This window comes from Rhizophagus irregularis, chromosome 3, assembly GCF_026210795.1.
Source record: "Rhizophagus irregularis chromosome 3, complete sequence".
Lineage (NCBI taxonomy): Eukaryota > Fungi > Glomeromycota > Glomeromycetes > Glomerales > Glomeraceae > Rhizophagus > Rhizophagus irregularis.
In genome coordinates, this window is record NC_089431.1 from 1,365,184 (window position 1) to 1,380,658 (window position 15,475).

The 15,475-nt window shown below is 27.5% G+C and overlaps 4 protein-coding genes across 4 annotated transcripts; 2 read left to right on the forward strand and 2 right to left on the reverse strand.

The window, feature by feature from the left end:
* Window positions 1–3,432: 3,432 nt before the first annotated feature.
* OCT59_020352 (uncharacterized protein) lies at window positions 3,433–5,594 on the forward strand (the record flags this gene model as incomplete). Its single annotated transcript, XM_066149130.1, has 8 exons — window positions 3,433–3,592; window positions 3,694–3,798; window positions 3,937–4,134; window positions 4,206–4,381; window positions 4,448–4,601; window positions 4,687–4,844; window positions 4,942–5,038; window positions 5,110–5,594. Exons 3-8 carry the CDS (start codon window positions 4,005–4,007, stop codon window positions 5,592–5,594), a joined length of 1,200 nt encoding a protein of 399 aa, XP_065990076.1. The 5' UTR covers window positions 3,433–3,592; window positions 3,694–3,798; window positions 3,937–4,004.
* Window positions 5,595–7,251: 1,657 nt separating this feature from the next.
* OCT59_020353 (uncharacterized protein) lies at window positions 7,252–9,129 on the reverse strand (the record flags this gene model as incomplete). Its single annotated transcript, XM_025324273.1, has 3 exons — window positions 7,252–8,558; window positions 8,640–8,804; window positions 8,928–9,129. 3 exons carry the CDS (start codon window positions 9,127–9,129, stop codon window positions 7,252–7,254), a joined length of 1,674 nt encoding a protein of 557 aa, XP_025187126.1.
* Window positions 9,130–9,691: 562 nt separating this feature from the next.
* Window positions 9,692–12,169, reverse strand: OCT59_020354 (uncharacterized protein). Its single transcript, XM_025313536.2, has 3 exons — window positions 11,266–12,169; window positions 10,910–11,189; window positions 9,692–10,834 (listed from the first exon to the last, which is right to left on the reverse strand). The coding sequence occupies exons 1-3, from the start codon at window positions 11,744–11,746 to the stop codon at window positions 9,967–9,969; spliced, it is 1,629 nt and encodes a 542-aa protein (XP_025187127.1). The 5' UTR covers window positions 11,747–12,169; the 3' UTR covers window positions 9,692–9,966.
* A 2,486-nt stretch (window positions 12,170–14,655) lies between these two features.
* OCT59_020355 (uncharacterized protein) lies at window positions 14,656–14,877 on the forward strand (the record flags this gene model as incomplete). The annotated part of the gene is made up of 1 exon (XM_066149131.1): window positions 14,656–14,877. One exon carries the CDS (start codon window positions 14,656–14,658, stop codon window positions 14,875–14,877), a length of 222 nt encoding a protein of 73 aa, XP_065990077.1.
* Between the last annotated feature and the right edge of the window lie 598 nt (window positions 14,878–15,475).

The window sequence follows — 15,475 nt, forward strand, 5'->3', positions numbered from 1 at the left end:
ATTATAGTTGTAATATACCGAAAGTTTAATGTAGACCAATTGATTTTGAAGATTAGAAAGATATTCTGTATTTAGTTACGTTACGACCAAAAATAAAAGGATTCTTAGTGAAAGGAATCAAGTAATTTATAACTCACGTATTATATTGAAATGTATAGCTTTTAATAAAAACAATTTCAAATATCGCTGCTATGATGAAATCACTACCAGTGATAATTATAATTAGATAATAGAAATAGTTATTTCACGGGAAACCGGTAAATAATTGATCATCACGGATAAGATCAAGGCTGATCTATGTAATAACTGGTTTATACCACGGAGACTAACGTATACAATTTTAAACCAATTTTAAACTGATGAAACTTTTTTAGCTTATCCTTTTTAAATAAACATCATCCATAAAAATATCAATAAGAAAATCACGGAAAACGTGGTATAATTTTAAATAAGCATTCAAAAGTTATTGCATATATATATATGTTGTGCGTCAGATGCTAGCCCATTATCGGCCCAATATTATAATGCCTTAAGTGGGTTAGCCAGCATTACTAGGCCAGCCGTTCATCGGTATCATATATATTTATTAAAAATTAGGTAAGTTCTAAAGTTGCATTCTATAATATAAGCTTCAAATAAATAGTAAATAGTGAAGTTTATATTTGAAGGAACCTTTGGTACTTTTTTTATAACTTATGAGTACACAACTGATATCTGTGAAATTATAATACTTCAAAGATATAATATATATAAATTAAATAAAGAACTGTAATAATAAGATCAGTTTCATTATTCTATTATACATGCTATTAAAATCATAATAATATATTTATATTATTAATATTGATTAACATAAATTAATTAATGTAAAAACTATTATATAATATTTATATTATTATATAGCTATAAAGTAATAAACTTTTTCTTTTTTTATATTCTTATTAACTAGAAATCAATTAACAATATTACTTTATTATTATAAAAACTAGTAATTTAAATATTTAATTAACTTGATATATAATGAAATTTTATAATATTATATACAATTAAACTATCAATATTGGTTTAATTCAAATGGTTTAAGTTAATATTTATTGTAGCTTAATTTATTATATAAACTTAGCTTTGCTGTTTTTGCATAGTTTTTCAGACTAAATTTAAGTTATACCCAAGTTTGGTTTAATAAACTAGCTTATATATATGAAATGCTAAATTAAAAAGATTTAAGAACTGAAAAGATTACTTTATATTCCAATTCAAAAAATATTTTTTTACTTGCCTTTTTGTACTTCTTAAAGAATGTATTTGCTTTTTAAAATTATAGCATTTTCAAAAGATTATTATTTAAATTTTTATGGAAATAATTTTCATTACATTTAATTAGATAATCTGAAATATTTTATTTTAATAGCTTTCTTTTAAATATTTGTATATCTGTTTGATATAAGTCTTAGATTCAGTACTAAATAGGTATCAGAAAAATATATTATTGTAATACCAGATAACTTTGTGTGACAGCATGTGATCTGTTAGGTGACTTAAGTCATGCAATTTCCGGCATATTTATTAATTTTAAATTCAATAAGGCTTCAGTTTAAAAAAAATGTTGCTTATTATGGTCAAAATTTAAACTTATGTGATTTATCCGAAAAGGTGGGGTTAAAATTGTAATTGTTCCCAACCTTTTTTTGCCATGTAGGATTATCAACTTTTCTGCGTATTAATTTTAAATTCACGTGTAAATTATTAATGATATTACTAAAAATTCGCTACAATATCTTTTACTGATGCTAATGATATATTCTATCGATATGAAGTCCCTAAGACACAAAAAAATAAATTTGGTATTGATGTTAATGTATAAGGAGTTAATATCTGAAAATAATTAATTTTGTGTTTGTATTAGGAGAACCCTGAGTGGATGATTCCTTTCGACCATATGATCAATATAAATCTGTCAATTATTTCCAAAAAAAATAGCATGGACCCATGGGTGCAGGGCACATAATGTATACCAAATTTATGCATGCCCCTATCTGCTATGAACTATCACCCACGCCCTGTCATATCTTATAAAATTCACGTGATTTATGTTTATGTGATATTATGTAAAATATTATTACTATTATTTATTGAAAATTTATTCCGGTTCCTGTCTATATTATATAAAAATTATTTATTGAAAATATCCATCAGCGACGCATTTATAAAATATCGAATATTCTTGCATTTCTTTCAGGTTTATTTCAAAATTTGATAAATAGAATAAATAAAGTTCTTGAAATCTATTAAAAATATGTAAATAAAAATATATATATGGTATATTCTTGATAAGAAAAACTGGAATCAAATCCGGATCTACCAAAAATATTTATGATCGATGCTTATAAATTGTTCCGAGTTCTTTCTCTCTCTCTTTTTTTTTTTATTCTTTTTATCCTTTATGATTTTTATTTTGGGTTTGTTTATAAACATTATCTTTGTTTAAATGTTATTGTAAAAAACCATAACGGAATTATTAAATAATTTTACTTGCTGATAAACTTGAATTGTACAAGTTTTATTTTAGTAATTGAAAATCACATGTCACCAAACTCGCGTAATATTTTTAGTAAATGATATTTTTTTTTTGGCGTGACAAAGATTTTATCAAAAGATGAAATAATAGATGAAATCATCATGCTTCATCGTACTTCATCGATACTATATAATTTCTTTGTAATAATAATAAAACATCATAATCAAGGAAAAAATCAACGTTAGAATCGATGTTGTTTCATTGGTTTCATCGGTATTGAAATCAAAGCATATGGTCAGATTATTCAATATATTAAAGAAAAATTATAGGTTTAGTTAAAATATTTTTATTTTTTGTTATTATTATTTATTTATGTATCGACAAGTTGCATACTATGACCTTCTAAATTAAAATTTTTGTGGTTGACCACTAGGACTGTTTACTATGAGGCCCGTTGTTCAATATAAGCAGGGATAAGCACAATGACCTTATACATGTAACTTGTAAGATATTTAAAATATTTATGAAAATACGTAAGATAGTAATTGCATATCTAAAATGAAAATAAACCATGATAATTATATCATTAATAGTTTTAAATTTTCACAAATATAATTGTGATGTAAATCTAATCTAAAAGTAGGTTATTATTTGGAGTCCCGGTAACAATTGTCAATTAATGTGTAATAATAACAATCTGTTGAAAATTTACAAGATAGGAAATTGTGATAAATTCCGAAAAGAAATTCTTTTTGTTACGAATAACAACATAACAAATATTGACTAATACTTTTGATGTCGGTATGATTTGTATCTCATATTTTCGGGAAAACACTAATTTTCCGTTTTGATATCATATTGATATATATTGATATAATATAAATACAAACTTCATCCCTTTTTTTTTGTTTTTTGAAAGAAAGTTTAAAACTTTTTAGTATGTAATATAATCTAAAACCTAAATCAATAAACCTCTTTCTTTTCTTATTGAAACGTCGAAAATTAGACTTTTTAAGCCAATAATATCATTGCATTTCAAGCAAGTTTCAAAAAGAAAGTTTCGGGAATTTAATGGTAATATTTCTAAGTTTAGATATTTTAGGGGTGGGAAATTAATCTGAAACAAAAAAAAAAATTTCCTGTTTCTTAATAGTTATATATTTGTATTCATTCAGATAAAAAGGATAATTCAAAAGTTTATAATAACGAAAAAATCTTCGGCGAGGACTGTGGGGTTTTTATTCATTTATGCATAAGTGCATTGTATTAATTTAACAAAGGTAATTTAAAATTCCTGTACGCGATAATGCATATATTTTCTTTTATATATAAATTGAATTTTTCCGCCCTTGGAAATAGATATAGTATCAAAAAAAAAAAAATGTTTTCAAATTTTATGTCATTTTTTCAATGTGCAGCAAAGAATTTAAAACGTTCCTCTTCTATATCCTCCTCCTCTTGTTGTAGACAACAATATAAACGTAATATGATTTCAGGAACAAATATGTCAAAGTTATCCGCAGCATTCCGGCCTTCTGCGCCAAATGATAGAACATTTAAATCTGTTAGTAAAGCTAATGAATACTTTGCTAAAAAAGAATATAAATTAGCTATAGGTAATTATAAAAAATGATTTTTCTCATTACGAAAGATTTGTTAAATTAATTTTAAACTTTTTAATTTTTAGATGAATATACAAAAGCATTAACATTAGCACAACCAAGTTTAGATAAAAAAACCGCAACAGCATTTTCAGCATTAATATTTTCAAATAGAAGTGCAAGTTATTATCAATGTAATAAATGGGTTGAAGCTGTTAAAGATGCAGATCAAGTGATTCGTATAAAACCTGAATGGCCAAAAGTAAATTCTTAATGATATATTATTCTTTATATTTGAGTTTTTTTTTAAACGATTATCCATTTTTAGGGATATTTTCGAAGAGCCGAAGCAAATTTAAAACTTGGAAAATATGATGAGGCTTTAGAAGATTATTATACAGCACAAAGAAAGGACCCTCAAAATCCACAAATAACATTACGAATTGCCAAAGCTTTAATATTAAAAGATAATCAAGATATGAGTAGGTTATTTACTACTATAACATGAACTCGTATTCCTAAGATTTGACCTAATTTTCAAAAATTTTTTTTTTTTTATTAATAAAGAACTAGAAATTTATGCATTAGAACCTGGAAAAGATATATGTTTGCATACAAAGACAAATCCTATACAAAATAAAATATTTGATTTTGCAATCGATATGAAAAATATAATTTATATCATAGCAGATCTTGAAACACGTAAATGTGTAGTTATAGATGCAGTAAGCAGACTTTAATATGTTTAATATGTTTGATGTGTTTTATGAAAAATTATATAATTTTAACGTTTAATTAATTCATTCATCTTTTTTAACTTAGTGTTGGGATGTTGATGGAATATTGAGATTTATTAAAAAAAAAAAATTAGACCTTGTTGGAGCTATTGTAACACATTATCATTTTGATCATGTAGGAGGTAAATAAAATATTTTAATTCCTATTTATCAAAGCGAAATTTTAAATAAATATTTTATTATATGATTTTAGGTATACCACCATCTCCATATGATCAATTTCGTATAAAAGTATCAGGAATATATAGTTTAATGCGTCGTGTACCAAAGTTATCAGTATATATAAATCCAGAAGATATTCCACATGTATTAAAATCAAATCCTGGAATGTCAGAGTTGAAAAGACGTATAATTTCAACACCAAATAAATTTACATTAAAATTAGGTAATTTAACAAATTTACAATTTATACATGTACCTGGACACACAGAGGGTAGTCAAATTATACTTGTCAATGAAACAAGATTATTCACTGGTGATACATTAATGGTTGGGTGTGTAGGTAGAATAGATTTACCTGGTGGAGATATTAAAGAAATGAAAAAAACTTTAAAAGAAAGATTAAGTGATTTGGAGGATGGTACTGTTGTATATCCTGGTCATAATTATGGTGGAGAATGGACTACAATTGGTATGGAAAGAGACAAAGGTATTATTGGAAAATTTAAAAGAAAGTAGAAAACAAAACATTTGGTTATATATTATAGAATAAGAGTGGACTTTTTTTGCATTTATTAAAATAATTCTTTCTTCAATTGTATTTATTATCAAAAACCAAAAAAAAAAAAATAGCATAATTATATAAAAGTATATACATAGTAATTATTAGCATTATTAATTTATTTTTTAATTTCTCCTTTATATTTTAAATATTCTTGTATTATATCAACAATATTTTATTAATAATACATAGAAGTATATTTTACATAATAATAAAATATACATGCATTATACAATCCAATCCATGATTAAGTAATCTCTATGAATTATTATTTTATAACAGTTCTCTTTTTTCTTTTATAAATATTAAAAAGATTTTTATTATAAATGTTAGAAATTGAATTCATTTGGATTGTCTTATAATCTTAATAGAAAAAAAAGACATGATACTAAATATCGTAAAAAAAAAAATACTGACATACTTTTTTGATTAAAAATATTTTTTAAAATCATTAGATAAATATTTTATAATTAGTTGTTTGAGCATGTTTGACGTACTGATACAATTATAACTAGGATTACTGTATACAGTCAGAACTCGATCTCCGTTTCATTAAAAAACACTATATCGAAATTCAAAAATCGGTTTATCGTGAAATTCGTTATATCGCATAGTCGTTATATCGAGCTCTGACTGTATAGTACTAATTTATTAATAATATATTTATGAAATTCAAATATCAAATATAAATTAGATCTGACTCGCCCACCAAATCATTTAGGGCACACTTCCTAAACTTGCGTTTCCCATTTTTTTACAGTCATGCTTTACCTAAGAAGTTTCTAACTATAACTTGAGGTGAATGGGTGAAGGATTTACCTTTACAGCTAATTTCAAAAAGGTCGGGACATTTAGCAAATTTTAAAGAACTCGGAAATATTCGGTAAAGCTCAAAAATAAGATAAAATAAATTATACCACCATTCTCGGAACAGTACTCTAAAATTAGCGTATAAATATCAAGCTTTATCGAATATTTCCGAGTTCTTTAAAATTTGCTAAATGTCCCGACTCCCGACCCAGCTGTAACAGTTTTTCCAGTATTTGTCCGCAAATATTTGTCACGAGATTAATTTCTTGATGCCCAGCCGAACGTCATAATGCCGGTCAATTTTGGTGGGGAGTGTTCATTCTTCCGAGGGCCAGAATTACATAATTCCAATTGCTGTCAGTGAATCTCCTTATCAACTATTGGTCAACCTGTTTGATATTTACGAATTTAGAATATTGTACATTTTATTTTAATTTTGAAAAATGAATATGTTCAATTTTGCATATGCAATATTCCTAACTAATAGTTTATTGAAAAATGCTCTTTCCAACTTAATCAACGTCAATAACGCGAATTACATATATTACATTAACGAAATTATATTACAACAAAGGTAAATTATATTACAATAGCGCCCAAATTGTATTTCAATATAATGAACGCATATTAAAAAAAAAAATTAAAAAAACAATCGTAAATTCGTTACATAGTCCCATCCTAAATTCAAGGAGAAACGCATATATGCAAAAGACCCTTTTAAAAAAATTCTCGCTTCGCACGTTCAAAAATTTTTTTTTTATTTTATTAAACTTGTGATCGCCTCGGTTATAATGCAGTTTCATGTTAGTCATAAATCCGGAATTGCAATGAATTTGAATGCATCATAGCAATATCAAATTTGGTATCTTCCATGTTATCAAGATCCTTCGTGGCATCATCATTTATCGAACTTATAAATGATTTGTTTAATCCGAGCGTATTTAAATTTTCAATATCGCTCATCTTAGTATCTGATTCATAATCATTACTCTCAAGCTGTGCTATTTGAGTTACTTTCTTTCGAGTTTTCATTCGATAATGAATATCAAGTGTATAATCATTAACATCTCTTGAAAACTTTTCTTCGGTTGGATTCATACGTTCGGTACTTTCTTCCCAATCTGTATAAAGTCGACCTGCAAGATCTTCCATGTCTACAGTATATTCTTCCTGAGGAAAGTTCTTTGGAATATATATGTATTCCCCTATATTCAATGTTTTTTTCAACCTTTCATCATCTTCGCCCATTCCCAATTTCTTAAATACGTCGTCCCCTTCTTCTATTCTAACATACATATCTCCAGTAAACTGAATTTGATCGTGTTCAATCCTATAAATAGTAACGATTCTAAAAAATTCCCTTTCCTGAGACGATAGTTTATCATCTTCTATGGTCAACCTGATTAAATCATTCGTACGAATAACTTCAGTTCCAAACACCACTTCGCAATAATGTGGATATTTCTTTGATTCTTTTATTCTCTTTTTTTGTTCCTTGTCTTTGATCGACGTTATATGATGATTGTCTACTTTGAATTTATACTTCTTATTCGTCACGAATGATTTCTGGCAAGTAGTAGCAATGTTAATTGCTTTATTAAAAGGATCATTTATATATGAATTGTTACAATAACTTGTAATAGTTGGTTCAACTTCACGCACAATCCATGGAATCAACGATGACTCGGGGTAATATCTTATTCTATCCAAGGCCAAAAGTTGTACTTCATATATTGTCTCATTTATTTGTGAATGATCTGATGATATTTCTCCCTGTTCACTAATATTCATCACATATCCTGGCCAATTATAATACTCGGCGATATCTCTTTTATTGAACGACTCATCAGAAGTTGGAATCATCAGATTTACATTAGGACCGACCACCCAGACAATTTCTCTGGGACGATACATTGGACCAAAAAGATGTGACAATGTTTCACGGTCACGATCAATTTCTTTATCTTGAGTAGTAGTAGTAATAGATTTTTTATTTCTATTCCTTTTATTACAATATTTACATATACAACTTCCATTTTTCCCTAAATATAACCACCGAAAATGTGGTATAAACTCATTTTTTGATCTAAAACGACTTCCTCTGGGTAATCCTGATCAAATTTTAATTTCGATAAGTTTTTTTAATAATTAAATAAAAAAAAGAAAAAAAAATTATATATAAAAAGATTTACCAAATAAGTATATATCAGTTCTCTCAATTAATCCTTTATTATTATTTTGAACATTATGCACGGTAGACATAGGTAACGATTCACGATCAATTTGTGATGATGCAGGAAGTTTCGCATAGAAAAAAAGCTTATATCCAGGGGGGAAATCCTGTAAGATAAAAGATTCTATATTGATCAAGTAAAGGACAGTAAGGATAGTTGGATAGGTTAAATCACAGTTTAGTTTAATCGAAAAAAACAAAAAATTCGAAAAATTTGAAAATTTTGAAAATTTTTTTTAATTCATACCATTAGTCTTTTCGATATCAGAAATAACATCTCCAAGGGTTTCCAACCATTGTCTGTAAACTGGACAGTCTTTATCAACTTCATAAAAGAAAAGCGCATGGTTTCCATTTCTCATGCGAAGGTCAGTATTTGGCCATGTTGATGAATCACCATCTGAAGTTGTAACCTGAATAGAAGTACGTTCAACTTCGTAGTCGTTCATTTCCGTATTAAAAGAAGAAAAAAAATCAAAAAAAAAATTTTTTTCTTATGAGAAAGAAAGAATTGATCAGATTATAAATATTTACACGGTATTTGATTAATTTAGCTGATCCGCATTTCGCATCCTGGTACTTGTATAAATAAGGTATCATCTCATATGAATAATGAGAATTTACGTGAACAAGTATGATGAGTTGTTCAACCTTGTTTGACTTTATAGGAATTTAAAATATAAGTAAAACTCGTGTAAAATGTGTAATCGTGGTTTTAGAAAACGCGAATTAAAAGTGATAAATATATTGTATTATGTAAAAAGTAAAGTAAAGTAAAGTAAGGTGTGGCAATTTTAATGACGCGAGACAAGTTGACATCATGATGTCACCTATGTTACCTATGTTTATAATGATAATCCAGAAAATCTTTATGTAATTGATTAATGAAAATGGATAATAATTAAACCAAATTCCAAAAAAGGAAATCAATGTTTATAACAAATATACTATGTAAAAAAAAATATGTTTAATATATTATAAAATAATAATTTTTTTTATTAATTTTTTTTTATAAACAAGTATTACGACTCGATATAACAATGTATCCGGATTAATGAAAAAAGGTTATACCGTATACCGATATTTATACGATTTCAAGATCGTGAAAAAATAGAATTTTATCGTTATATCAAATTTTTAAAAACTATTCGAATGTAAATTACTAATAACTATTCGAATGTAAATTATTATGATCACAAAAATTACAAATATATAAAAACATTAACTACAATAGGGCAAAAATTATAAATAATCTAAAAATTAATTCATTAAATTATAATATCATTCTAATTTCTATTTGGTCCACCTCCTTGTTGTGCATAATTATTATATCGAGGTGTTCTATTATGTTCTTGTTGATATCTTGAGGGAACTCCTCGTGATCTAGGATTTGATGTTGTTGATGATACTGAAGGTGCAGGAGAATAAGAACGAGCCGGTGAAGGTGCTCGATATAAATCATGTTCATTATATTTATTTAATGTAGATCTGTTGTTATTTTCACCTTGAGATCCACCATATTCTGAATATTTATCATCATCACCATCACTTCTTTCTGAAGGTGCGTAATTAGTATTATTTAATACAGCTCGTGCAACTAAATTATTTTCATGACCGCGCCTTGATGGTGGCGTTTGTGATCTATTAGGAAGACCGTAAGGATGATATCCTCCGGACCCATAAGATGTTGAATAAGATGAATAAGATGATACATTGGTCATTCCAGACATTACAGATGAAACACTATTACGACGCGTCAAAGCTGGATTCGGTTGTTGTCCATTTGGTGGACCATAAGGTTGTACTCTTCCATATCCTGGAGTACCAGGTCTGGGTGGAGTTCCAGTTCTATATATTGGAGGAGTTCCAGTTCTTGGTGGAGTCCCTGTTCTTGGAGGATAAACTGGAGTACCAGTCCTTGAAGGGACATTAACATTTGGTGAACCTGGTCTAGAAATGTATGGTGGTGGGACTCCCACATGTGTATAGGCTGGTGCTGGAGGATCGTCAACGACCACAGGAAGTGTAGGTTCTTTTGGAGGTATAACACCTTTCTTATTTTTCAAATTACTGGGATTACCCTTGGCTAATGCGGCTGCTTCTTTATTTTGTGCGATACGTTTCCTAGATCTAATTTTAATTAATTCCGCGATTCTATAAATTGATTAATAAATGTATTTAATTAAAATGTTATATACATAAAAAAAAAAAGGATTTGATCATACATACCTTTTATCTACTTTGTGACAACAATATTCTTTAAGATTTCCTCTAATATGACATAAAAGAGGAATATACAAAACAAACGCTATGCAAAGCATAGAAAATGACAGAATAAAAACGATGAGTGTAAAGGCCATTAAAGCTACAGCAAATTGTTGAACTACATTATCTCCATAAGCTTTAATATCCCAATATCTTCTTGTATGATTGGATTGAACGATTGAATAAAGTGTAACAGCATTAACAGCTTGACGTGGTAATTCAGCAAATATAAGACGTTTCCATCCTAAAAGATAAGGAGAGAAATTAAAAAAAAAATTCCCTTTTAACATGTTAAAATAAATTAATTATAAATTAAATACCTTTAAATGAAAAAAATACAAAAAAAGCCACATCATCAACTAATTTTGTCGATTCTTGAATTTGACAAAAGAAACAATAATGTGTGTAACTTCTTAATGTATAATATCTTGTCGCAACAAGACTTGTAAATGTATAAGAAATATCTCTTGAAGCAACAATTGGTTTAGCCTTCTTAATATCCCAAAGCAAAATAATAAATGACATTAAAATAGCTCCAACAAAAATCCATTTTGAAATATAAATTGGAATTTTTGGTTTTACGGATGATCCCCACTTATCAAATATTAACAGAATTCCCGCCGTCCATAAGTCAGCAATGTACACCAGTATCGTTTTTAAGACCACAACAAAGACTAAACAATATTTAAATTTTCTTGCAAATGAACGCTCGTAAAATTCATCTATATCTACAAAGTCAAATTTATGATCTTGAACGACCTTCCTTTCATTTCGCCATTGTGATTTTTTACAACAACACATTTTTTTTATAAATTTTTTTTTATGATATCGGATGGGATGGTATGGTGATTGATTATTTCGAATAAAAGGGTTAGGGAATAATGGTATATTTTTGAAATGTTATAATTTTTTTTTTCGTTTGTTCTTTAATTATTTGCCAAAAAAAAAAACCAGAAAAAAAAAGGATAAAAAATAAAATATCATTCAACAGAAAAACTAGCACTTATTAAGTAAAAGAATGCAAAGTAAGTCTATTTATACGTAGAAGTCTGAACCTTTTTTTTTTTCTATTAAAAGTCACAAGAAGTTCTGAAAAAGAACAAAAGATCAAACGAAATTTGCGTAAAAAAAATTATTAAAAAACAAATTAAAGAGAGTTAATGATGGTGAGATAGAAGAAAAAAAGAGAGGAAGGTATATAAAAAAAAAGGAAGAAAAAAGAACGAAAGGTATTTTTTAAAGGAAATTAATTAATAAATAGAAATTAAAAAAACATGCAAAAGGTTTTCTCTTTTTGGTCTTTGTGGGCACACAAAGATTTCCATATTAATATACAAATAATTTAGACCAAAATAAGTGGTTCGAATTATGCGTTATGTATATGTTTTATTAGTGTAACCTTCGGTTTTAATGTATAAAATCATGTGATTCTTTCGTTTAATTATATAGATTAATTGTTTCAACTTTGTTGTTCAAATTTTAACTCTGACGATTTATTGTGGCTCATTTGAAACTCATTGTATACCAATATTGTAAACAAACAATATTTTTTTTTTCTTAAAAGGATGGAACCATCTCAATCACGGAAATAATTTTCAGTGATTCCATTTGGGCTAATTTCGGTTTCGGAACAAACAAATTTCGCTTGAACATTTATAGCTAATATTAAGTGGTTTTGCCTGGCCAAAGTTTCAAAAGGACTTTAACCGTTTTAGTTTGAATGGTTGATCTAAAACACCTTCAACAATTTTATTGGATGTCAAAAAAATTGTGATCCAATCATTTTGGACCTTTGAGGCTGTGCTGATTGATACATTTTTGGTTATTGACATTAATTGAATAATGATCGAACTTTCTTTTTTACAAATATTTATTTCTTAATTAATAACTTACTAAATAAGTTATCGCTTGTAACATATATTTTAAGTAGTTCCGCTTTTACATGTACAATCAATTTTCATATTTCTAGTTTAGTTCCAATCTTTTATGAACGCATATCTCTATAATTGCATTTATTTTTGAAAATTATGTATGGGATCCTTGGAGATGATGCTCATCCTATTGTTATGATATACGTTAGCTGAGTACGAATTATTGCATTTCATGAGAAATATATTTGACAAAGGGATGTAATAGACAGCTTTCACCCGTTAATAAAACCTGTTAATTAAGATGGTCTTGAATATTTAGAAATTTAAATATTTACGGGTTAACTTTTGGGGAGTTTCCGATAAAGTCCGGTAATTGTTTTTTAATTTAATTCTCTTTAGAAAATGAAAATGAGAACAAAACCAGTTACTAAAAAAAAATAAAATCATGCGTGGAAACGAATAAATAACTTGAAAATATCGTCTAAAAATTTATTCTTTATGATAGAAATTATGGGATGACTTGATGACTTGGTGGTCAATTTATAGTGATCATACAATCTTTTTTTTTTTTAGAGCATTGAAGTTTTAAGAAAAATAAGTTTATGTAGTTATATTTATTCATAAATTCATAGAATAGGAGTATAAAAGGAAAAGAAAATTTTTCTTTGACCGGAATTCCAAAAAAGGACAGGACTTACGAAATCCCGGCGACCAGACCAGAATCCGACTCACAATTATAATAAGGTGACCAATAGGAATTAATGGTACTAATAACGATTGATGTCTCATAAAAATATCGGCTATTAAAATCCCGCATATTCCTAATCGACTGAACAATAGATTTTGCGAAGTATGATTAATAAATATTAATAAAAATATAATTTTTAAAAATAAAAACATCGATTTTTGCGAAAATCATATTACAGGTACCGCCCGTTATAACGAACACTCTTCGGGTCATTAATAAATTTTTTCTAATTGTCGTTATAATGTGATTTATTATGTTTTATATAACGACATAAAGGAACCCAAAAAATGATATGTCTTATACAATTATATGTCGTTATAACGAGATGTCGGGCGTCACTTGTATATATAAAAATATTTAATTTTTTGGTTAATTACGGCTAATAATAAAAAATATTTTCTTAATGAAGAATTAATAATACTCTCCTTGTTTTTGATATATTGTATCACTTAAATTACTGTCTTCTGAAAATAGAAGGTCATATTTTATATACAAATAAAATCTTGTGGAATTTAATAAAAAATTAAAACTATTTGAAATCTATAAAAGTTAAATTTTTGAAAAGGATTTGCTAAAAATAAACATCCGCACACATATGGTTTATTTATGACACATCATTTTTACTAACAATAAATTGCCAAGAAACATTGGATTATTTTGTCAATACCGATAAAATTGTGAACAACTAAACCAATCGTATACATCTTCTAAATTAATTACCTCCTAAATTAATTATCAATACTTTTACTTTTTTTAAAATATAAATTAAAAAATAAATTCCCTTTCTATTTTTTGTGTAAAATATTATTAGAAAAATCTTTTCATTCCAATAAGATAAAAATACAATAATATAAAAAATACAATAATGTTATATATACATACCGATCCATGTTCGAGAAAATATGCCAAGATCATATGTTCAAGCATGTGATCAATGTCAAAGAAGAGGAAAATTTCTTAATTCTCGTTCATATTTTGGATTTTCATTTACCAACTGTCTAATAGTTATACTTGCTCTCACGTTTTTCAATATTACGTGATATTCAACTTAGTTTAAGTATTTGTGAACGTACTGAAATTACCACAATGTTATGAAAAAGTGTTGGGATGAAGACCCATTAAAAAGACCATCTTCTGAAGAAAGTCCCCAGAAGAAGACTATGGACACATACTGGTTAGAACGAGATTTTGGTGGCGGTGGATGGATCCATAGTGTCGCTTTTTCACCTAGCGGTGAAGCTTTAGCTTTCGCAGGTCATGACTCTGAAATTAGTATTGCTTATCCTGGGGTGCTATTAAAAACATTAGGTTAACTGGTTTACCGTATCTAAGTTTACTCTGGACATCTGAAGAAAAAATAATTGCAGCTGGCTATGATTGTGCACCTGTGTTATTTGAAAAAGCTAACAAAGAATGAAAATAATCAAGAATAATTGATGCTGGAAAAAAAAAGTCATGGGCGAGTCAACTGCCTTTAATAGATTTCACGATTGGGACTCAAAAGGTCGTGGTGGTATTGAAGATTCTGAATTGAATACTATTCATCAAAATACTTCAATTCGACATTATGCAGGGAACATGTGAAAACGTAACATTTGGGATTTAGAAAGTTTGAAACCCAATTTAGAAACTTAAAAGTAGATTCATAATTTTTTTCTAATTTTGGGTGTATAATCCGAGTTTTTAATTAATCAAATACCATATTTTGCGGATAGTAAGCACCCCGAAAATAAGCACATCTGGCCAAAATTATGGCGACTTTGGCCAGAATTATGAGGATCTTGACCAGAATTAGGTGCAAAAAGGGGGGCTTATATACCGCAAAATTCGGTTTTATTCTAAGAATTTTTTAAGTTACGTTGGTTTTCTAATAGTTGTAGGAATTGATTTTGGAAAGGCCAGGTAATTATA